Here is a 24,966-nt window from a genome sequence, read left to right on the forward strand (position 1 = left end):
AGGGCAAATTACATACAGGCCAATTTTAATCCAATTTACAATAGAATGCAGTTGATCATATTATGCTAATTATTAAAAAAAAGTCCATTGTGTTCCATTGAGTTGTCCAATTTGCAGCAATCCCTCCTAAGCAAGCATATGGTGACAATAAAAAATAACCATTCCCCTTTTTACAGAAAAACCTGCAACAGAACCCGGTTCAGAATCAGCAGTTGTGGTGCAACCAGCTGCAGAAGAGAGGAGGAAGTAAAAAACAACAACACACAGAAGCCCTTGGTTCAGAAATCTTTAATATAGGAAAGAAAAACAAGAATAAAGAAATATTGGTTTAGGTTTATTCATTGAAAACAGGGACTACCTTACAGATACACATTCTTTTTTAAATAGGCTAGATTTTAAAGCAAGGCAACTTTATATAGAACTATCTGTACACAAGGCAATCCAAAATTCCTTACAGGACACCAAAGCCAAGACAGAATGAAAATAACAGTATCATAAATGCGTTGCATGAAAGTTAAAAGAAGGCAGCGTTAGAAACTTCATACACAGTTTAAACAGTGAAACGTCTCCCAGCATTTCCCGAATCTCTCTTCAGGGCAGCACCGCAGAGTGGCAGAAAGCCATGGATGTGTTGCACACTCACCAGCTGGATCACGCTGCTGATGCAGATACCTACAATTATATAGTCTTAGATCAGTAAATACACACAGTGCCTTTTAATGTAGAATACATATTATTCATTTGGTGAAGTACTTTACAGAAAATTCAGTATTTCCGGTCTTGTAAATTCACATTCTCGTAATAAAGTTTTACTCAAGCCTGAGGACAAGCCTGTGCAGTGGGCTGGAGTGATAAGTGGGGTGGGGTGGGGGGGTGGTACTGTACTTCTAGCTGTGATCATGTTCACTGACATCCTGTAAGTCACTTCATGAAGCGTACCAGAGTTCGCCGGCTTCATGTGGAAGGCAGTGGCTCCGGCAACATGACTTCAAGTAACACCAGCAGTTCACGTGGAACAGAGTTTGATCTGATTCAAGTGAATGGAACATGGAGGCGACAAACTGGACCGTGCCAAGCCAAGGAGGGGAAATCTTCAGATGCTAAAATGTAAGCTAAAAAAAAGCGATTTTGGTAAATGACGTGTAAAGAGCGAAAACTGGTCTAGTAACATAACCACCACTAAGGAAGGTCTGAGGACTGATGTCGATCTGACCATAATTAGGAAACAAGCCAATAGAAAAACTTTGTGCCTTCTGAGTGATGATTGTCTTTTCCTTCCAAAGCATGTCTCTGTCTTCCATTTAGTTTATGTTCAAGGCCGACTGTACACAGACAGTACACACTCCCATCTGCATTAGTCAGTTCCAAGGACGGAGTGAGTGGAAATAGCTTTCTATTTTAGGCTGCTGTGACAGCTTGTTAAACATGCACAGCAACGGCAGACGAGGACTGACAGTTTCTCCATAGAACAGAATATTGACAAGTTGTATTGCAAGACTTTTTATTTTGTTTTACTTACTGAACTGAAGCGAGTCTGCTGAAAATGATGCATGTTTTGCTGCTTTAGCTGCTCCCCTTCTAAACCTGAGTCATGGACTATTTATACAATGCTGTAAAAAAAAAGTGGTTCACGCTTTGCTTCCAGAGCACCAGAGTTTACAGAAAGCCTTTGGTGGTCTTGATCAGTGTTCCTTTAGACGTTCTGCGGATAAGAAACCAATATTTTATCTACAGAAAAGAGAAAATTAAGAAAATAACCCATCTTAAAGCGGATGGACAGACACTTTGCCACTTAGTGGCATTATTTTGGGTTATGTGTTTTGAAAAAAATCCAACAATAACACATTATGACAAAAAGTAGCACAAACATGTTTGAAAGGGGATTTCTAAAGCGATTGATTGGCATACTGTTGATAATGGTGCGTCTCTCTTTCTCGGGACTTTGCTGGATCCTTTCTTTCCTAAAGACATGATTTTCAGATAATATTCATTTATAGTATTTCCTTTTTAGATGTGATGCTTGTTATCACCTTTACATGACCACTTTGTTCATTTTCAAGCACACGCTGCAGAAAATACTGTACAGTTACAAAAACTGGACAGAAGTTGAGTTAAATAAGCAAATCCAGAAAAGCTGGAAAAGACACTCAGTAATCCTGAAAAAGCTGCGTTAAACTTACAATAAGGATTCATAGATGAAGTATATGACGCTATAATAACCCCCTTAAAATACCCTGCACTAGTTCCACTATGACCATGCTTCTCTAGATCAAGCTTGCATCCAAAAGCTGACCTTAAAAGGAAAAACACCATATCTGAAATAAGTAGTTACTATAGTTTTACAGCAGTTTTTTTCTTATGCAAGGGTGACTTTGCTGTACTATTTGAGGTGGAAATTATTGACAGATTTTATGTAATAATGCCGCCAACCAGATGTTCATGTGTAAACAGGCTGAGTGTGCTCCATGCATAACCAGTGAAGCACCTGACGTTAGTACATTACTTTTATTTGACTGTCCATCACGTTTTGATGAAGTAAAACGCACATTATGTTCCTCTGAGATGTAACAGAGGAGTAAGTGGTTGTGTTTAGACACAAAAACTCAAAAGTTTTGCGGAAGTCTAAATCAAAACTCTACAGTATACGCTCACGTGAGGATGTCGTAGAAAACAAAATTTACAGTCTGCATTTAAAACTTAATACCCAAACACTGAATCCTTTTTTTTTCTTCTTTACTGTCTGGGACTTACCTTCAGCTATGAGAACAAGTCGGACCAAGGAGTGTCCTGGACGGTGGTGAGCCCTATTGTTTTTACCTACAGAGTTATTCAGAGTAAAGACCTACTGGATCCCAGGAATGACACCTTGCTCTGGGGCCACTTAGGAGATGAAGAACTTAAAGGTGCCATAAGTAGCTGCAAACCGCCGAAGCGCTTCATTGTCATTGATAAAACTGTACACGAGCTGTACGGCTCCAAGGTCTCTCGGTACTTTGATGACAGGGGAGTCATTTACAAGATTCTTCCTCTGCCCACCACCGAGGAGAATAAGAGCATGGAGTTGGTGACCAAGATCCTGGAGGAAGTGCACCAGTTTGGGATTGACAGACGTTCTGAGCCACTCATCGCACTCGGAGGCGGAGTCTGCTTGGATGTGGTTGGCCTGGCAGCATCTCTCTATCGACGAAGGACGCCATACATTCGGGTGCCGACCACGCTGCTGTCGTATGTTGATGCCAGCGTCGGGGCAAAAACAGGGGTCAACTTTGCTGGAGGGAAAAACAAGCTGGGAAGCTACGTCCCACCAGTGGCGACATTTTTAGACAGCTCCTTCTTTCAAACGCTGCCTCTACGGCAGATCTCTAATGGACTTGCAGAGATGTTAAAGGTGCTTGTCTCTGCATGAGCATTGATTGATAAACTTATTGCATGTGGAACATCTTCAACAAATATATGTGTGTGTGTGTGTGTGTGTGTGTGTGTGTGTGTGTGTGTGTGTGTGTGTGTGTGTTTTGCATCCACCTCAGCCCACTACAAAGTTTTAAAGCCAGCATAGACATTTTTTATGATGTCTGTGAATTAAACTAGCACAGGTTCTCTAACTACTAAAATAAAAATAGTTTTAAGTATATTTGAGTCCTGAAATAAATTATGGTTGCGGTATTTAATTAAAAAAAAGAGCTTATTTTAATTTATTTCAAACAACTCATTTCTGTTTACTCATAATGCTGTCCTGTAAATCCTAAATGAGTTAAACAATGCAGAAACACCTTCTTGTTGCTGGGCAACGGTGCAAAAAACGGCACCACTGTGCAGCCCTTAATTTAAATTTTTGTAATTATACAATAATTATGACAACACATTTAATCTATATTAATTTGAATTGATTAATATTTATTGTTAATGATATATTAAATATTATAAATACTTATATTGGTAGAATTTATGACATTTTGGTTAATATTTTTGTGGCCCAACACGCAGACTGGTTGGTTGGGTGGATAAGCACGGAAAATACTTTTCATCATACTACTTCTGTTACTTTTGGTTTGTTTTCTTGTGATCTGTTGCAGTTACTAAAAAACTAACATGTGTCATCCATTCGACATCAGTATCCCTTGTTATTTCTTGCATATTGCATATTGCAGCGAAGAATGATATCTTATTACAATTCCTCTCTAAGGAAAAGCTAAACACGTCTTTTGCACCAAATTGGGTAGGATCCCAGTTTGGATTTTATACCCCATTTCAATTAACATTCAGCTTCCATTGTGCAAGTAAGGATGTAATGATTTCAGATGGCCCTGATGAAGCACCGTGGCCTATTTGAGCTGCTCGAGGTGAATGGCAGGAAGCTGTTGCATGCCAAACTGCAGCCCTCTGAGACCTGCAGTGGCTCTGAACAGGAAGACAGTGCTGCAGCATCCATGCGCATCGCCATAGAAACAATGCTAGAGGAGCTGGCTCCAAATTTGTGGGAGGATGATCTGGATCGCCTGGTGGATTTCGGGCACCTCATTAGCCCTGAGCTAGAAATGGTAAAGGAAGTTTTTTTTTTTTTTTTTTTACTTTGTTTTACTGTAACAACTATTAAAGTATGTCCATGGTCAAGAGGAAATTGTGAAGCATAAGATAAAAAATAAACATCACCATATTTGACATAAAACACATGTCATGTCTCATGTCTGCTGTTTAAAAATATAGGTATGCATTTGTGCATCTATCTTGATTTTCATGAATTACTGTACATTGTTTCCAATGTTTCTGACCACAGAGAGTTTTGCCAGCGCTACTTCACGGGGAGGCGGTCAACATTGATATGGCCTTCATGGTGTATGTAGCCCACCAAAAGGGGCTACTGGAAACAGATGAGAAGGAGCGCATAATCCAGTGCATGCTGGGTCTGGAGTTACCTGTGTGGCACCAGGACTGCTCCCTGGCCTTGGTGCAGAAATCACTCAGGGAGCGTCTGAAGCACTCGGCTGGCTCCCTGAGGATGCCTCTACCAACAGGACTGGGAAGAGCTGGTAACACAAGTTCTGCTTGTCTCCCATCAAACATTAATTTACTACTATTTGTAAGATTAACACAGAATAAACTTGAATTTTCTTTATTAAATGTTCATTTTACAGAAATATTTCATGACATGATAGAAGATGATGTCATCTGCCAAGCATTTCAGAAATGGACTGAGGAACTTTCTACTTTGGGTAATAACTGAATAAATGAATGTTAATAAAACAAACAAAACAGTAGTGTTTTATAGTACCTTATCCTGTCTATCTTTACATGCTTAAAACAATTATCCATGAAAAAGGATGACCTGATGGAAACCCCTATACCTCTAGGAATACTCTCATAGATATATTAGTAACAGAGAAAAAACAATTGTAAGGTTCTAAAATACATCTTTATAGAAAGGTTTAGTTAAAAGTTCATACCATTACACCAAGTATCCTTACTTTTAACATAGTTTGTAGTGCAGTTTATATACCCCATAAATATAATAGTTTAGGAATAGCAGAATTTTTGGGGGACATTTTTCTTACCTAGCATCTGATGATTGGATATGTCTAAAATTGCAGGATGAACACACATAGCCAAAAAGTTCAAATAAATCTTTTAATATTTCTAACAGAGTAGTTAAACATTAAGTACCGAGCACGAGTTAACCAATCTGAAAACAGTGGGCACAGTAAGTATTGCAACATTTATCTTTTAATAACTGTGACAGTGAAAACTGTAGTAAAACACTTTATGAACCACAGGAATAAACTTGTGCAGACACTCAAATACCAGGATAAAATGGTTCTTCATTAGTGGATTTAAAATACACCACAATATAACTGAGTGCAATACAGTAACTTTGAACCGTACTTTGAACCGCAGGTAGCTCTTGGTTCCAAGGTTGTGTATTAATGTTTTATAGCCAAAAATCTTACAATCATAAGGGTCCATCTGCAGTGACTCCATGTTCACTTACAAGCTTTTATACTGGCTTTAATGAGTTGGTACAGAGTGTACTCACTAGATCGTAACACTGTGTGATGCACATTAAATTGTGACAGAAAATAGGTTATTCTTGGAGTCATGTCCTTCATACTTTTTTTTAACAAACCATTAATTTTCCCACAAACTGTATTTTACATATTAGCATCACATCTTCTGTTTCTTGTAAAAGATTATAAAAGCAACCATCAGCAGCTCAAAACTTGTAACTTATAGTTTGCATAAATATACTGCATCTTTTATTGTTGGCACATTGCGTAATTAAATTCATACTACAGTCAGAAAGATTTTAAATGTTCGGTGTAATTGTAGAAACAAGAACACAACCCAATATATTAATGTTTAAAAGTGTTTGTGTAATAAATAAATATGTATAATGTTTTTGAAAACAACAACAACAACAAAAAAAAACAGTGTTTTAGTTCTAGTGTAGTCTTTTTTTTTAAGCTAAATGCTAAAACCAGCTTGCACATTCCTTAACTAAGCTAATGTAGCAGTTTATGCTAACCTTTGCTAACTGGGAGTAAAAAGAACACTATAAATAAGGTTAGTGGGAATGATCTTTAATTTGAAAGCTATTTGGTCACAATTCAGATTAGTGGACAAACTTATCCTAAGAAAGTACATTATTATCTGGCCCATATGTCTATGGGGCCATGCAGTTTTAAAAAGCTTTTTACCAAAATCCAGAAAACGTCACCTGTTAGTAACTCAAAGTAAAGTGGCCATGATTGCATCCCATAAGCTGTACATTATTTTTATTGCTGTAAATTTCCCAACTTGACTTTTTATTTAAAAAAAATCTCATGTGCATTTAGCTAGCTATTCTGATGGCTTTTTCTGGTAATCTTTAAATAAACTCCCCAGTTTCTTGTGTCTCTCCAAACTATTTTGTTTGTGGACATCCTTTTCATGGCAATTTCAGGTCAATCAGTCCTTGTCTTTTTCTAGCCAAGAAAATATCGGGTGAAATATATTTGGAAAATATGACTTTTACACATCTTTTTCCAAATTTAGTCTAAACAAAGTTGATGAAAATTAAGCTTCGCTTTGTTTGATCTTAACCTTTCAGCCACAATAATTGATGTTTTTATGTTGGTGATATTGGTCTAGCTAATGGTGACCCATATATATCTGCTACCTTCTCCTGGCCTGACAGTCTATGCCAGAGGACTTCCTAGGGTGGAAAGTCAGATCTTGATCAAAATAAAATACTATATACACCCCTATTGGTAATTAGATTTTGATCTTTTTGGAGGTCCATTTTAATCTGAACAACTTTCCAACCACAATACAGATGTTTTCCCATGTAATTCTTCCAAAAAATTCATGTTTTGGAAATAAGGGCAATGTTGTTTTTGGAGAAGTGGTGGGTGGTTAGCTTTTGTAAAGGGTACATTGTTTGAGTCATACTTCCTGTGGCACTGTTGGTTTAGCTAACAGGGAAATGCTAGCAAGCTAGCTATTTTTTCCTTACTAAAAATAAACCTTGAGACTTTGTGACCATTAAACATTTTCTGCATCTAGGAGCTAAGCAAAAAAACTGAATATAGTAATACATGACATTTTTGTGCAATGTAAAGTTTATCAATACTATAATAACTATTTGTATTTGTTTTTAATTATCGGTATCTGTTAATTAGCATGTGATATTTTTAATTGTGTTTTAATATTTATACTCTTTCTGAAGCACTGCTAAAGGTGCTATATTTATAAAGTATACTTACTAATTTCTAAAATATTTTATGTTTTATTAATACCGAACACATATGTGCTGAAGTGCTATAGCAAATCCTTCCTGGTGGTTCTTAAGTTGAGACAGTTTGTTGTCTCACACTGACCAAAAGTAATTTCCTGTCACTTTTTGGGGGATTTCGACACCTCAATTTGTTTAGTCTACAAAGCACCAAATACCAGCATAACCAGTCACAAAATATTGCATCAGTCCTCGTATATCATCAAGGTAACAGAAGGCACTTAAATGAAATGGCAATTAAATTATCACTGTCTAAAGCTACTTCATAAATGACAATTTCAAGACATGATGCGCTACAGGCACAACTTCAAACATTGCATAGTTTGACAAAACGGAGACTGCGCTGTATCAGTAATGGCACAAGGTTATTCAGGAACATACGACAACTTTTGCAAACTGCAGAAATATACAGCAAGTGCGTACCTCAGGTACTCTACTCTCAAGTAAAATATTGTGCATGTCACAAGTCAAATATGTCAAGTTAAATTTATGTTTGGGCACAAAAGCCTAACAAACTACATTTCAGTTCACAGAGGTTATTCCAGTGTTTGGACAATTTCATGCATTTCATACAAACTCGGTCTCCTTATACTCCTTGGCATTATAAATTTCACATATTGAAAAAAAGAACACCTTGAATGAAATGTTATTTAAGTGGTATAAATATAACTAATATAAAAAAAATCAAGTGGATGGGGAGCAACATCTGCGGTGTTTCATTACCGTGTGCTAAAATATCTTTAACGATCGTGTGTGTCAGATCACTGCTGCTAAGAAATATACAGAGTCTTACATTTCCTGGTTTATTTGAGGACATTTTTGAAAACGTTTCATTATTTAGTAGTTTTGTTGTTTTGGCAGTGAGGAATGTATTGGCAATTTATCTATTGCACCCTGTCAAAATAAAGAGCACTTTGTAGTTGAAAGGCATGTACTGAAACTCTTTCTTGTAGTTGGGTTGTTTCTCATAATACTAAACAAATGTGTTGAATTTGTGCATTATAAATATTTCCAAGGAGATTTTGGGTAGTTATTTTTTTTGTATAAATACATGTCCAGGGGAGTGATTACATAAAAAGATGTCTAAAAAGCGTAATAAATAGAATAAAGTCTGCAAACGATTAATATTCATCAAGTAAGCAATTTCATCTGGAAGACTGACAGAGAATCAGCTAATGTGTGCATAGCAATACAACAATGACGTACACACTTCTTAATAAGGCATCGACACATTCAAGTTCAATCTAAGACACGAGGAGTGTAAAGCACTATAGTAATAAATATCCTTCCTTCTATTATTGCTACTGATTTTCAAAGTGGCGTTTACTTCACCACAAATATCTACACCACTGACTGTGATTTATAGGTTCCCTAGATTCTTTGGAATCGATAGAAAAAACACACACAATCTAATCTCTATCGAAAGATAAATGTATAGTTTTTAAATATAAAAACTATTTTTTTTTTGTAACTCATTGTCATCAAAGCATTGATTAAAGAAGATACTTTCAAATCAGTCCTTGCAATCAAGGTTGAACGCTTGGAAAGACACAAACAATAGAAAAAAAAGGATAAAAATGGAGGGAAGATGTAAACCTAGAAATGAGAAGGTAAAAAAAAACAAAAAAAAACAAAGAAGACCTGCACCTGTGTTGGCCTCTTGGTTTTTCTGGCAAAATGGAGGGATTAAAGATTCAAAGGAGCTTTCCTCCACAAGGGGGCGCTAACAACCATCTTCATTCTCATCCATGCTGACACTGCTCTTGCGACTGCTGTCCTTTGAAGTGTCTGGCGATACGGAAGAGAGTAAAGGGTCTCCACCTCTGACGGGTGATAAGTTGTCTTCCATGAGGATGTCATTAAGTTTGGATCCTGCTTCGCCGTGAAGGCAGCTGTAGTGGCCATCGTGAAAGTTGGAGGGACCTTCCTTCAGCTCCAGCGTGCTGGGTTGCTCGGGAGTGCAGGCGGCGTGGTGTTGGGGATGGGTGTGGAGCTTGTACAGGTCTTGGTGGCAGTCCTCCAAAGAGGGCTCCTGCTTGATGGGCCGCACCCCAACGTCAGCAGGGCAGAGTGTTGAGGATGTGATGGCCAGACCGTGAGCCCGAGCCTGCATCTCCAGCTCCTGCAAGTCGCAGTCATTTGCAAACACAGGAGGGTGAATAAGGGTTTTTACAACCTTTATGCGGCAGTCACATCCATCCGTTAAACAGGTTGGCTGCTTGAGACTTTTACATTCCCACTATTGCATTTTCACATTCATTATGCTGCATTGCAACCAAAAACTTGAATGTATTTTCTTAAGGTTTTATGTTCTAACCTAGTCTTCCATAGTGTACAGTGGAAGTAAAGGGACATGGTTCACCAACATATTTTTATGCATAAAAATCAGAAATGTATAACATACATTTGCACTCAAGTAAATACGTTGTACACACATCTTTTCCTCCAATTCCGCCTGCAAGACTTTTGGAGTATGTGTCTACAGCTATTACACATCTAGAGGCTGTAATGTTTGCCCACTACTCTTTGCAAAATAGCTCAAATTCAGTCGGATTAGATGGAAAGCGTCTCTGAAAATCCATTTCCAAGTCTTGCCACAAATCATTTGTTTAGGTCGCTGTCCTGCAGGAAGGTGAACCTCATCATCCGTCTCAAGTATTTTGCATCCTCTAGACCAGGGGTGTCAAACTCATTTTGGCTTAGGGGCCGCATTCAGCTTAATCTGATCTCAAGAGGGCTACACGAGTTAACTCATTGCAAGATTAAATAGAACTAATAAATGTGAACTTGTTGTTGATTTTTATATTAAGTTAGTTTCACTTTTACACAATATATTATGAATAACCTCAACGTTTTTAAGAAAAGTATGTGCAATTTCAACAATACTTTTACTCAGTTAAACATTTACTTGTGCATTATGCATAAGAACTGATCACAGTGATTATACAATGTTGAAAAACATTTATTCACATTTTTTGGAACTTAAAAACACTGTCCTGCATGACAAAATACATCAAACAGATAAAAATTAAGAAATTATTTGAATTTTTCCACACCTGAAGCTTAATCTGCTAATTAAAACACAGCGCCCCTCGTGGACAATATATGAACTGCATATTTTCAATTAAACGAAGTACATGTTTTTTTCAATAATTGTTTTATCATTCTCTTCCTTTTATCTTGTCCACTTGTGAAAGTCAAATCTGATGAGCTCTGTGTGGCATATTATTGCCACATTGCCAGACAGGACATTGGGAAAAAAATTTTTTTTTATAATGATAATGCATTTAGCCACAGGGCCAGACTAAATTGTTCGGCGGGCCGGATTCGGCCCGCGGGCCGTATGTTTGACACCCCTGCTCTAGACAGATTTTATCCCAGGGCTGCAATGCATTTAGCTTCATCCATCCATGAGAAAGTGGGACTGAATACAAATATGCACTGCATGCTATTCAGATTTTCATTTATTTATTTAAAACAAAGGAAATGATGTATTCTTCACCTTCCATTTCACAATCATTCTAGTTTCTGTTGATCTGTCCCAACAAATCCAAATAAAATACATTATGTGTATTTGTAAAATGAGAAAATATGAAAAAGTATGAATTCTTTTGAAAGGCACAGTATAAGTTTACACATATTTAATGTGAAGGCCACTAGGGCTATTCCTCAGTTCTCTTAATGCATTCTGGATGTATATACCTGTATTCTGAGCATCAAATGTCGGTTGGCGTGTTCTAGCTTTTTCTGGCGGTTCTCCAGCTCCTTGGCCCTCTGCTGTTCGCGCTGCAGCCTTCGGATGTAGTCCACTGATGCCTTCAGGATGGTGCCTTTGTTCCAGCGCATGTCTCTGCAAATCACATAAATACCATTATTCCTATCTCTAGCACTACCAGGTGTCTGACATTTTAATGATTATCAACATTCTGAACTTTGAGTTTTACGTACGTCAAGATAAAAATGTGTTAAGTATTTAACGACATCTGGTGGCGGCGTCTTAGATTGTAAACCCCTAAACAGCAAAAGTGTAAGGAGTGTTTCACCGCTGTTGTTTGTTTTACAGATCCAAAGACAGCATTGTAACATTGCATAAGATGGTGCTCTGTTTAGCTGTGACACCGTCATTTCTGAAATGTATGTTTTCTAAAATAGTACAGATTCCTGGATCAATGTGTGCTTCTGTGCTTTTTTTGTGTCTTCTCAAACTCCCAGTCGTTGGTGGTACATGGTCGCTCACACTAAGCCCGGTTCTGCTGGAAAATTCTTCCTGTTAAAGGGAAGTTTTCCTCTCCACTGTTGCTATATGCATGCTCGGTATTAAGGGATTGCTGCAAAGCCATCAACAATGCAAACGACTGTCCACCGTGGCTACAGGCTCTCTCATGAGGAGTGAATGCTGCTTGTCAAAGACTCTGCTGGGTTTCCTTAGATAGGAAACCTTTGACCAATCTGTAGATCTATGTCCGAAAACAAGATATACACATATATATATATACACACACACATATATATATATATATATATATATATATTTTTTTTTTATTTGAGTAAAAACATTAAATGAACAACTTTAACTTTTGTTTTATCTCCAGAGTGTAACATATACAGTATACTTATGATTATTGCATTACATTATCATCAAATAATGATAAGAGTTTTCATTAAGCCACAGTGGTGAGCTTTTAATAGCTGAGGTAACCAAAATCAAGTAAGTGGTTAGAATTATTAGTGTCCATTTTATGTAAGATACATTTGAAAGGGTCAAACTACAGATTGAACAAGTGAACCAAATTCAAATAGCTTAACAGCTGGAGTACCTTTTAGTAAGGCACTGTAAATTAACCTATTCCATTTATGAATAGCAACTTTGAGTGGAGCGTTTATCAGAATAAAAATATATGAACAGTCAACAGAGGAGGCTGGGATCACCTAAAAACCACATGAAAAGTCATGTTACAGAGAGATATACCAAACACACCCATAATCCCTTATTACAGAAATAAAAGATAAAACCTAAATGCCTGTACCAGAGTATGTGTTTCAAACAACTAGCAACTGTTGTAATATTCGGGATAGACCAAAGAGAATTGAGCAGGTTTACTTACGGCCTCATTAAAGGTCACATTTAGCCTTTGAGCAGAATGTGGGTTATCAAATACACCAATAAGTAGTTTTAAAGTTCAGCTGCAGCTAATACAAGAATTCATCAGTTACACAAATCAAGGGCAAAGCCTCAAATGGTTAAGCAATTTTGTAACAAATTCCCCTTGTGGCTTTCCTCAGACAACGTCTCCTTGATTTTCTCTTGCAAAGATAGCAACACAAAGAGGGGACTTTGTATGAAAAGGAAGCAATATTAAAGAAACACTAAAGAAATCCACGCTAAAATAAGTTAAACTTTTCTAATCTTTTTGTTTATAGTGTCAGATAGAGATATGTTCTCAATCAATTACAGCAAACACAAGCTCTCATATTCTTTGGAGTAATAGTCTGAGAATAAGGGAGTATACAGTTCTGCAACAATCTGAAGAAAATATGAATCCTAGTTTATTTTTCCAAGCTTTCTGATGCAAAACATTTAAAGCGAAGGAAAACTTACGGGTCATTGGATTTTGGAATCAAAGTTCCCAACTCCTTGATACGATCATTGATGTTAAACCGTCGTCTTCTTTCAACTGTAGAACAAGAAGCGATTAAACAAACAGAGCGCCAACATTTCATTAAAGAGCAAATATCTTATTTTAGAGCCAGAAAACCTAAAAACTTAAAGACATATATAAAGAAAACCACTATTGGTTCTGCTTTATTTTAAAATGGATAGGAAATGTAAATTGCTCTATATGGATGATGACTTTGTATGTTTAACCAGAAAGCCAACAGAAAATGTATATTCTTTTAAATAAAAACACTTTCCTAATTGAACTTTGTCCAATTGATTTGTGACCCCTTATTGGCAATTCTTAAAAAGATGTATTTGGCAGTCTTACTTTCCCCCAAAATACTCTCTATACAGGAGAAGTACGTGAAAATAATTAAAGTGAGGAGCACAGATTTCTCTTCACCAACCAAAGAACACATTTTGAACCAAGAGGACGAAACAAAAAACCCAAGCCTGAGGGCACCAGAAAGTTCACATCGACAGATAACGTGAGAAGTGAGTCAGCAGCCAGACAACCGAAGGATTCTCAGGTTATTTGGATCAAGTTCCTTTGGAAAGAAAATGCATTGTATCATTGTGGTTTGCTTTTTTTGTCCTCTGTCAGAACAAAACATCTACAAATTATTATATGAAATTCAATCAGTAAACTCTCCATAAATAGTCTCACTCTGTATACTATAATTAGCTGCAGTAGTGACTCATTTTTCTAAGAATCAGGACAGCAGGTAGAATGGTAGAGCAGGTGCCCCATATACAAAGGCTATTAATCCTTGACACAGCCATGTGTGCCAATAGCGCTCAAACTAAAACTAATAACAATAATAACTGAGCAGCTGCCATATGGTTGTATATAACAAAAGTTCCCTTACAATGACCACCTGTGTAGCATTAGGCGAGGAAACTTTTTAAGGCCAATCATGGTAATGAGGGAAACTAAGTTTTGAAAGCCTTAGATTTTGAGTGGTGTGGCCCAGAAATAAGGGTAAGATGTTAGTGTAGCGTACTTATTACCCTGACAAGTAAAAGCGAAACTTTCTGCGGCTTCTATTCATTGCTGCTATATTTTTAACAATGTCAGGAAGGCCATTCTGGTGACACAGTTGTTGGGAGAAAAGAAGGATGCCATAGCCTACGAACTTTAGATTAACTAAATCAGAAATTACATTAGAAATCTACCTGAATGCTGTCAGAATTGTTGTTGACATTTATCCCTGTGGTAAATTGCTGGCAGACTTGTCTTATCGCTATGTGCGTTTGAATCTTTCTAACATGTAGGCGACGTAGAATGCCACTTCTTTAGGTCTCCAGGCTACTTCTGTTCAGATAGACAGCCCTCCTTACTTCCAAATCCTCACTGGACAAGTCAATATATAAATCTTCACCTCAAACTAACATTTGAGACAATTGCCACTTTGATCTTGGGTGGTCAATCTCTGCACGGATGCTGTGGCTTTGTGTTCTGCACAAAATGTCATCACTCTTTGATAAGTTTTGCATGTCTTCTCGGCGTTCTGTTTGGTTTTTAATACAGGGGTTCCCAAAGTGAGGGTCGGGATCCCCCAGGTGTCGCAAGATGATTTGTTGTTGATGTGCGAAAAAAAAAAAATTATATTTCTTTATTTGTCAAAGAAAAACTTTAAAAGATGCTCAACATTCCTCATTTTAACGCAGGGGGAAAGTTGCACTTTTTTAAAAATAGTTCTTATCAAAATGCTACTTTATTCTGGTAATTTTATTAATTTACTCTCATATCATGACTTTTTTCATAATTTCCAAATAAAAACAGGAAAAGAAATCCCACCAGCCAAAAGGGGGTCGCAGGTTGAAAAGTTTGGGAACACCTGCTTTAAAACAGGTCTGGATGTTGGACATGGAAATAAATATAACCAAATATCAGCTATAATCACAAATATAACTGAAAAGGAAAATTACTTAAAATTAGGATACCTTTCTCAGAGTACCAAACAGCTTGTTAACCTTTGCAAATATTAAATTATATAGAATGTTACAGTTGGAACTTACTCAAATTATGGTTGTCTTTCTTCTGTCTTTCCTTAGCGAGGGCTCTTACCTCAGCTTCTGGAACAAATTCTTTGATCAATAAAACTAAGAGCGCAACATGTATTGTACATATGAATATAAAAACAGCCCCTTTCGTGTATGGTTTCAAGCTGAATACTGAGACGTACCCACAGGGAAGCCTTCAGGTCTTTGATAGTTGTCAAATTTCCCACAGGATCCAGACTTATCCAGCATGTGCATAATGGCCGGCGATTGAGACACTGTAATGAATAACATTACTTCTATCAACACAATTATACAAATCAGTGCAAAAAAGCTTAAGCATTTATTACCAAAACACTGAGGTAGGACCTAACAAAAATTGTGAAAGAATTCATGCTATGGAGCAATCCTAAATAAAAATCTCACTCTGTACTCGATGTGCTCTGTTTTCTGCTCACCTGAGTATTCCCTTTTGATGCTGGACAGGTTGGCAGGGCAGGAGTTACTGATGGGCAGTGCCTGCTGGGGCATGCCCTGATTACCGTACATGTCCATGAGGTTAGCAGGTACAGGGATCTGGGGGATAACAGAGACAATACATCTCTCTTTATTAGAGGCTTACCAAACCACTGCGCAGGCATAATAACAATAACAGTGCAGCGGGAAAATGTCATACTGGATGTTATGCAAATTGCTTATAGGATTTAAATACAGTCTGGCAAATGCCATCACGCGTATCTGTCAGTTAGACATTAAGTACTTAGTAAACTAACTAATCACCACCAACCTTTCTGTTTGTTTCATTGTTGTAAAAGAGTAAATAAATGTGCAGAACCTCTCTGATCTTTGCATGAAAATTGCTTTTAGATGTAAGCTCTAAAATGTCAATCTATTTCCATTAGAATGCAGATCATTAATTTTCGATCTGTTATAGGCAACCTTCATGTTGTGACCTTTCAGCAGTCATGTGCCCTGTCTGTGTGCCAGCTGAATGCGGATCGTAAAGCAGCAGAAAAAAAAACAAAAAAAAAAAAAAACAGGCACCCACATACCGTGTTTGCCATCTGAAGTCCAGGATCCATCAAGCCGAGGATGTCATCACTGTAACTGGACTCCAGACTAATAATGTCGTCAATGACATCATCCATCTATAATCACACACGAGTACAGATGTTCGGTTCAGTCCGCTAACACAAATATGAAAGCACAAACAGTCTGCAATGACACCCCTCACACCTCTTTCTCGCAGTTAGAGTTGAGGGTCAGTAAGGCCATAGGGCTGTTGGGGGCGCTGTTGCCTGGCCCTGGCGGCATGCCCCCGTGGTCACAGGTCTGGTTGGGGCAGGGCAAGCTCAACACCTGGGAACCAAGCTTTCCCAGGTAGCGCTTCACCTGCTGCTGCTGGGAGCGCTGGATGTGGTACTTGGTCGGGTTTTCCAAATGAGTCTGGACCTGTTGGTGGAAAACAGATAAAATATGAGAAGACAACGATAATGCCCAGAGATTAATGGAAGACCTAACGGCTAAAGTCCAACAAAGGTATTATTTCTTCTCAAGTATTGCAGATGTTGTAGTAATAAAAACACACACGACATTTCCCTTCAAAGTGAAGTGTGTCTGATAGAAAAACAATCCATCAGCATGTGACTTCTGGTGAATATTTGAGATTCTAGTACGATCTTTAAAAGTTAAGATAAGTACTGAAAGCATAAAAATCCATCTGTCTTCATTTTGAGCTCTTATTTTGAAATCGAAAAGGAAGTAGCTGTTGAATGGAGAGTTGATAGAGGTGACATAGACTTCACTAGGCTGAGCGGAAAAAAAAAAAACTCAGTCACAAAGGCAGTAAAAAAAAAAAAAAACAGATTAAATACTTCTTCATTGAACAGAGCTTGAAAAAAATAACCCTTTACTGTATTTGTGACACTTTTAATCCTTTTTGGAATTAGAACTACTTTAACACTGTGGACAAGTCAAACTTGGATGACGTTATTGCTCACAGATAACCAAGTCTTTAAAAGAAACTGTGATTTGTGAAACCCTAACTCGTATGCAAAGGGGAGGAATTCTTCAGTGAAATACTACCACCCACACTTATAGCCCCTGTTTGATGGCTTCTGATAAAGCTGTTCATGCAAGAAGTCCAGTGGTCTGTTCTGTCTTGGTGCAATTCAGTAAGACATGTCCAAAGTGTGTTTAAAGAGACAGTCTACACACGTTGATTGACGAGTCGCACAGAGATGCTCCTGGTGTTCTGAAGGGTTCCCAAAAGTATTGTTAAAATCTCATGTGGTCTCATCTCATTCCAGTAAACCTAGTACTGTGTATCGTCAAATCTCATGAGCTGGACATATGGTCACACCCCTTTTCTACAGTAAGCAATAACTCTGTAAAACAGAGAAAGGGAGAGATTATATTTGTGAAAACACAAGGGACCATTTTAAAATGTTTTTTTTTTTTTATCCTTTAGAGTAAGATGGAAGATGAAGTTTAAAAACTGGAAAACATTTAATGGTCAAACCTAAACTGGATTATTGAAACCATAGTTTTTAATTTTTTATTCAACCTTTACTCTAATTGTGAAAACAGTTCAATTAGATTTTTTTTTTTTGCTTTCCTAAAACATTGCTAAAATCTGGATGTACCTCTGCTCCCCAAGTAGTTACAAAGTTGTATTCTGTCAAGTTACAGAAACTCTCAATTCAGCTCAAAGTCCTGTCAGTCTTTTTTAGTAAAGACTGTAATATCATCAAGTAATGCTTCAGTAAGTTTTGCAACTGATTTGAAGCTGTCATGCGTAGTTATCTATCTCTGCACACAAGCTATGGTTCAGTTTGATATCAGAGGCTCATTTATCCTCCAGCATTAGTAATCCACACACACAACACACACACACACACACACATACACACACACACTTCAAACAGTGTTTGTCAGGCTGTAATGCATTTTAAATGGAGCCGCTGCAATCCATCACATTTGGAGCTCTATATTTAAATGTCTCTCCCTTTTGCTTGAATTTTTGGGAAATCTCTCAAAACGCCAGTGGTTTACAAAATGTCAAGTATACAAAAAAATTAAATGTTAAGACAATACACCAGCACTGACAAAGATATCTTAATTGGATTTAAGACAATGTGCTGGAACAAATTTTGATCAAAGAAATGTTCTGATTAGCTTCCCGGCAGATCTTGATTTCAGACCTACCTCATAAGGTTGGTATCCAAGCATCTCGAGCATATTTCCTCCTTTGGACCGTTTAATCAAAAATTAAACATAAATAAAAAAATAAAAAAAATCTAAGTGTGATTTTTCGGCTAGGATGTGCAGCAGCAGCAGCTTCCTCCTCTGCTGCGCCTGCTGGAGTGAGAAGACACACATCCAGCTCATCTTTTCCAAGGCAAGAAAACTAATTAGCTATGCATGTTTGGGAATCTCAGTGAACACAATGATCCTTTTCAAATCCGTGTTGTTTTATGTAAAAACTGTATTTATTCCTTTATGGCGTGTCACTTGATGTTAGGATACGCTGCCAACAGTTAGGAGCCTTTGTTTTACGAGGCCTCTTTAGCTGAACCTTGCCTGGGGCAGTTTCTTTGCCCCATCCACTTTTTAACCCATGCGGATGCCTCGCATGTGTTACCGTTTCAGCGCAGCACCAAGACTAAAATCTGCTTTATTGTCCTTAGTTTGCAGTTTGTTAAGTGTAGGTGACTTTTTTGAATTTGGGAAGAACCTGTCTCCAAAATAATGAAACGCCACTTCAGCTACTTTACTTTCACACGGATTTGTTTGCAGGTTTTTTTTAACACCTTAAAAATCACAGGCCCAGCATGAACTGTCAGCTAACGTCTGATATTTCCTCTGCATTTCAAAAATGTCCTTCATTACACAAACATTGCACAAGCTGAGGCAAACACCAACCAACAACTGCAAATGTCTATGAACAAAAATACATTTATTTGCTATTGCATATACCCAAACCATCAACATAGTGTAGATATTATTGTATGAAAGTTTTCAATCAAATTCTCATACTTGATTTCTCTTATTTAATGGCTGTAGTTATATTTAAAAGCATTTTCCCCATCCTGCCACCTTAAATCCCCAAACCTCAGTGTATTTGATAAAGATTTAGTGATAGACAAACACAGTTTGTGTTGAATAGCTGCCCAATGGAAGGAAATATGATAGATGGAACTTGAGCATCATTCAGAGAAGCTCACTAGGAACTGTTTTTTCCAGCTCAGGAATATACAGAAACTTAGAAGATTTGTTTCCAAAGATGATCTAGAGTTGATCATTAATGCTTTTGTATCATCTCATTTGGACTATTGTAACTGTCTTTTTTCTTGTCTGAACAAAATGGAGCCATCTCAAAATGCGTTAGCTAGAGTGCTGACCCGCACAAAAGGGTGCGGGTCAGCTGCCCCCAAATAAAATCCAGTGAAATCTCCTGGCTTGAGAAGGGACTCACAGGTTTATTAAAGTACTTTAGGGATTTTTAGATCATAAATCAATTGGCCGAGCTTTGAACGCCTCACAGACCACTGTTTAATCCATCATTGAAAAAAGGAAAGACCATAACCCAACTGCACAGCTACCAAGCCCTGATCATCCAGCAAAGCTGAAAGGCTTGGCAAGGAAAGCCCTGATCAGAAAAGCCACTCAAGGAAACACTGGAGGAGTTGCACAAATCCAAAGCTCAGGTAGGATAATCTATAGATATGACAACTATACACTGTACACTCCACAAATGTGGCATTTATGGAAGAGTAACAAGAAGAAAGTAAGTTGTTCAAAGTAAGAAATGGGAAGTAGATCCAGAAACCGCACTAAGTTGCAGCACATATACACAGCAAACATGTGTAAAAAGATGTTCTGGTCAGATGAGACCAAAGTTTAACTTTTGGTATACATGCAATATGTTATTAGGGGTGAAAAAAATATAAAACTGCACATCAGCCTAAACACACACTCTCTACGTTGAAACATGGCGGTTGCAGCATCGTGCTGAGGGCTAGCTTTTCTCGAACCTAATCAAATTCAGAAATTGTAGCAAGACATGAAATCAGAAGATGGTGCTGCTCCCTTTGCCTTCCCCTTCCATTTTCTGTCTCTAGAAGTCAACTGAAGAGGCAGCTGGAGAGATTGAACCAGAATAAGGCTGCAGGTCCAGATGGGGTCTACCCTACAGTCCTAAAGGCCTGTGCAGAGCAGCTCTCTGGGATTCTACGGCACCTCTTCAACCTTAGTCTGACTAAGGAGACGGTTCCAGTGTTGTGGAATACCTTTTGGCTTGTTATAGTATGAAAGAAAACTCATCAGTCCTCAGTTACTTTAGACCTGTTACCCTGACATCCCACATAATGAATATTTCAGTTACCTGTATGATCTGAGTTATGATAAGTACTGAAAGGGTAAAAATCTGGCTGTCTGCGTGTTTAAACCTGTTGCTCTAACATCCCACACCATGAAGGTCCTAGAGAGACTCCAGTTGACCCACCTGAGTAGGCAAACAAGCAGTAATCAGGACCCCTGCAGGTTGAGAAGAAGTGGAGGTGATGGAGGAGTACAAATATCTCAGTGTTCACCTAGATAACAGACTGGACTGGAGACACAACTGTGAAGCTGTCTCCCAGAAGGGACAGAGCAGACTTTACTTCCTGAGGAAGCTTAGGTCTTTCAGGGTTTGCAGCAAGATGCTGCGTGTCTTCTATAAGACTTTTGTAGTGCGCATGATCTCTGCCATCATCTGTTGATGTAGCAGCATCAGAGCCACTGACTTAAAGAAGCTTGACAAGCTTATAAAGAAGGCCAGTTATGTTCTGGGGACTCTGCTAGAACCTCTGGAGATGACTTTGCAATGTAGGATTCTTCATAAAATAAATAATATTATGGACAACTCTGAGCATCCTCTTCATCAGACTGTCATTCGATAACAGTGTCAGTCAGAGGCTTCTCCAGATCCACTGTAAGACAGACCGCTACAGGATATCCTTCCTGCCTGCTGCCATCAATATCTACAACAATCTGTTGAAGAAACCCCTATAGCATATGTTATACCTGCATTAATTTCCCTTTGGGATTAATACAGTATTGGAATGGAATTGAATTTGAATAGAATGAAAACTTTTATTCACATCCATAGATGTGCAAAGCTGGTAGTGACGTACATCAAAAGGCTTGCCGGCGTATTTGCAGAGAAAGTTAATTTCATAAAGCATTCAATCTGGGAGTTTGAAAACAGCACAATTGTTTCCCAGCTAGAGTCTAGACTTGGATCTGATAGAGAATGTGAGGAGGGAGCTAAGCTTAAGAGTGATGGAAAAGAGGCTTGGAGCTTTTTCTGTTGATTATTTGGACAGAAAATAATTTTCAGCATCCCATTTTTAAATAAAATGTATATAGAACAATAAATAGTGTTTTTCAACACTTTTTGCATTGTTTCATCTTTTGAGAGACATCTGTCTAGTTTCTGAGCAAAACAAACTTCTTAATGGAATACAAAATCATTTTAAAATCCCAATTTGTGCAGGTATGAATAATTAGATGTAACTTTTGGCTTTTAAATATAGTAATACAATTTTAAAAAGTGCAGCATTGTTATTCCTTTGACTTCATAACTATGCAATACCTTGTGTTGGTCTAGCGAGTAAAATCTCAATAGAATACATTGAAGCTTGAGATTACTAAAGGCACTATATACTATACTTAACCATAACATGTCCATTTGGCTGGCAGAATCGACTACCAGCTATGACAACATTTTGTATCTTGGTTTAGGAATTCCTCCCTAAGTGAGCCATTCAAATTTGCAGGAATTTTTACATAAACACTCTCAGCTCAGTAGAGAAATATCCATCCAGAAGTAATTTTAAAACTTAAACATCAAATCACTCTACTTCAAATTATTATTATACAGTAATAATGAAGCTATTTTTTGGGTAATTTTATATAAAAAAAAGAAAAATACAGCAAACAGCACAGCCCCTATGCAAATGCACAAATCCCCAGTCCCCACCCTTTTTAAATCATCAAGTAAACATAATGTAACTTGTTCAATATCACCTGTTACACCTCGACTGTATTACTACCTGGCCTGTAGAATAAAAAAAATAGTTAAACAGAATCTTTCTGGGGAAAAAAAGTATCTTAAAAAGCAGCTAATCAGGCTCCAACATGAAGACATTTAAAAACAGATCAGAAAGTCATTGTCATCAATCAGTCTAGAAAGGGGTACAAAGCTTTGGGACTCCAGTGAAAAACAACGACGGCCATTATTCAGAAATGGAGAAAACTTGGAACAGTGGTGACCCTTCAAAGGAGTGGCTAGCCTTTTAAAATTAGTCCAAGGGGCTTCAATAGCTCATTCAGGACATCACAAAAGAACCAATAACAACATCTAAAGCACTGCAGGCCTCACATGCCTCAATTAAGATCAGTATTTATGATTTAACCAAACAAAAAAGTAACTGGGCAAATATGGTAGCACTCTACACCGCCGACCAAAATAAAAACAAAGGCCTGTCTTATAACTGTCCAAAATGATTAAACAGAATAAAACCCTAACCCAAAAACATTTAGGAAAATATTTTGTAGACTATGGAGACAGAAATTTAACTTTTTTAAAAGGTGATTGTCATGTTTTATCTGGTTTAAAACTAAAGGAATTTACAAAAGGACATTATACCAACATATAAAAAAATATAAAAAAAATAGCAGTGTCCATGTGATGGTTTGGGGCTGCATCTCTGCTTCAGAAATCGGAAACTTTACAGCAATTGATGGAATGATGGAATGAATTCTGCTGTCTGTCAGGATAATGTCCTGCCATTAGTTTATGACCTTAAACACAGACATACTTGAGTTATGCAACAGGTCAATGATCCAAAGTAACCCAGCAAATCCACCTAAGAATGGCAAAAAAAAGAAGGGTTTAGAGTGCCCAAAGGAAAGTCTGATCTTAAATCAAGTTGAAATGTTCTCACATGACTGTAGACTGGCCATCCATGTTTAAAATGTAGCTGAATTAAAGATTACAGAAACTGTAAAACACATACTTTAATTTTCGCAAATGCTTGATTGCATCTCTGTTAGGAGAATTACCTCACTGCATGTTCAGACAAAGAAAGACTGATTTCATGTCAGCATTTTCTTTAAGTTTTACTCTCAAGTCAGAAATTCCAATCTCTATTTAAATGTAACATTAATACAGTGCCATTGCAGGAAAGTTTAAGTAATTGGAAAAATGTTGTTCCCAAAAGCGTCATTTACTTTTGTTAGCCTCTAAAAGCTTTGACAGAACCATCTACTTTGACTCTGCCCGATAAACTGTGCAAGTGTAGAATTTAGGGCAAAACATTGGGAGTTGACCTAAAGTTAACCATAAAGTGTCAACTAAATATCAACGTATATTCCATTAGAAAAGGTTTTCAGATGCATTTTCTTAATCTGAGTTAGAAATTACTTACAGGACCTTAGAACAGAAGCTCATTCAGAGGTTGCTGTCCGTGCATAGATACAGCATCATTGTTCTGCAGGAGACACTCATGTGAGCTACATTAACATACATTATATCCTGCAGGTATTCTCATCACAAGACCGTTGGGCTGATGCCACGATGGGGGGGGCACGGTTACTGTTTGTTAATGACTTATAAAGGGATAGCAGTGTCACTCTGGGACAATAAGTCTTTGGTTAGCTCTCATTATGTCACTTTACATTAGTGTATTGTTATACTGTCAAGATAATTCTTTCTGTTATTGGATAGTCCTTTTTAAACCTCAAGAGTTTATTTTTATTCATTTTGCAAGCCAATAAATCCAAAGTAAAATCAATGGAGATATGGAGCTCCTCTGTTTGTTTTTCAAAATTTATACTGAATTTTGAGAAACCTAAACCTCAACAGCTGTATTCAAATCCAGCTTTATTCTGGCAGAAAATGAATGGGGTCTTTGTCAGACCACTTAATTGTTTACATTTATTACTGTTATACTTTAGGTACAAACAGATATTTATTTCTAAAATGGGTGTGCTGCACATAGCAAAAGAAGGGTTCTACAGGTATATGCTAAAAATGAAAATCAAAGTAATTTTGGCTATGAACTGACTTAACATTACAAATGTACAAAAGTAAAATACTAAAACAGCTATTTGGGGACAGCCACATCTTTATTGAAATAAAATAAATTAGTTGCATTCCAGACTGTATCCATACATTGTGAAAAGAATGTAACTGTAATGTAATTATAATTACCTTAAAAATATGTTTTAGTTTGACAAATTTATCTTGTCTTCATGAATTGCTTATACACAATTAAACAAAGCTTAAAATAACTCAAATGGAGAGGGACTTCTGAAAATAACGACTACTAGAGACAGGCACCATCCCCCCAGCAACTCTGCAAGGATAAATGGGTACAGACGGTGGATAGATGCTCATGATAATGTCTTTATAGTGAAAAAAGCATGACATTACATAGCCTCATCTGTCTGTCACGGGTGATCAACAAATAATATCCTCCGAGGTTATTGA

At 37.4% G+C, this 24,966-nt stretch overlaps 2 protein-coding genes across 10 annotated transcripts in view; one reads left to right on the forward strand and one right to left on the reverse strand.

Annotated features, from left to right (window-relative positions):
• Positions 1-939: 939 nt before the first annotated feature.
• The window catches only part of LOC105928550 (2-epi-5-epi-valiolone synthase), a 44,689-nt gene continuing 20,662 nt past the window's right edge, over positions 940-24,966 (forward strand). The window contains exons 1-5 of the mRNA XM_036128762.1: positions 940-1,107; positions 2,758-3,388; positions 4,299-4,538; positions 4,775-5,027; positions 5,133-5,210. Coding sequence (XP_035984655.1) covers positions 983-1,107; positions 2,758-3,388; positions 4,299-4,538; positions 4,775-5,027; positions 5,133-5,210 — 1,327 coding nt within the window. The 5' untranslated portion in view covers positions 940-982. The remainder of the gene's footprint in view (positions 1,108-2,757; positions 3,389-4,298; positions 4,539-4,774; positions 5,028-5,132; positions 5,211-24,966) is intronic.
• LOC105928551 (microphthalmia-associated transcription factor) overlaps positions 5,609-24,966 on the reverse strand; it is a 52,138-nt gene continuing 32,780 nt past the window's right edge. For 5 of the 9 annotated variants that reach the window (XM_036128756.1, XM_036128753.1, XM_036128760.1 and 2 more), the window contains exons 3-10: positions 16,665-16,880; positions 16,481-16,576; positions 15,887-16,004; positions 15,614-15,706; positions 15,447-15,503; positions 13,365-13,440; positions 11,468-11,615; positions 5,609-9,887 (exon numbers count right to left, since the gene is read on the reverse strand). In XM_036128756.1, coding sequence (XP_035984649.1) covers positions 9,489-9,887; positions 11,468-11,615; positions 13,365-13,440; positions 15,447-15,503; positions 15,614-15,706; positions 15,887-16,004; positions 16,481-16,576; positions 16,665-16,880 — 1,203 coding nt within the window. In that variant the 3' untranslated portion in view covers positions 5,609-9,488. Of the gene's footprint in view, positions 9,888-11,467; positions 11,616-13,364; positions 13,441-15,446; positions 15,504-15,613; positions 15,707-15,886; positions 16,005-16,480; positions 16,577-16,664; positions 16,881-18,635; positions 18,876-24,966 lie in introns of those variants that run through there. The other 4 variants (XM_036128758.1, XM_036128755.1, XM_036128754.1 and 1 more) reach the window with 2 other exon arrangements.

Source organism: Fundulus heteroclitus, unplaced genomic scaffold, assembly GCF_011125445.2.
Source record: "Fundulus heteroclitus isolate FHET01 unplaced genomic scaffold, MU-UCD_Fhet_4.1 scaffold_115, whole genome shotgun sequence".
NCBI lineage: Eukaryota > Metazoa > Chordata > Actinopteri > Cyprinodontiformes > Fundulidae > Fundulus > Fundulus heteroclitus.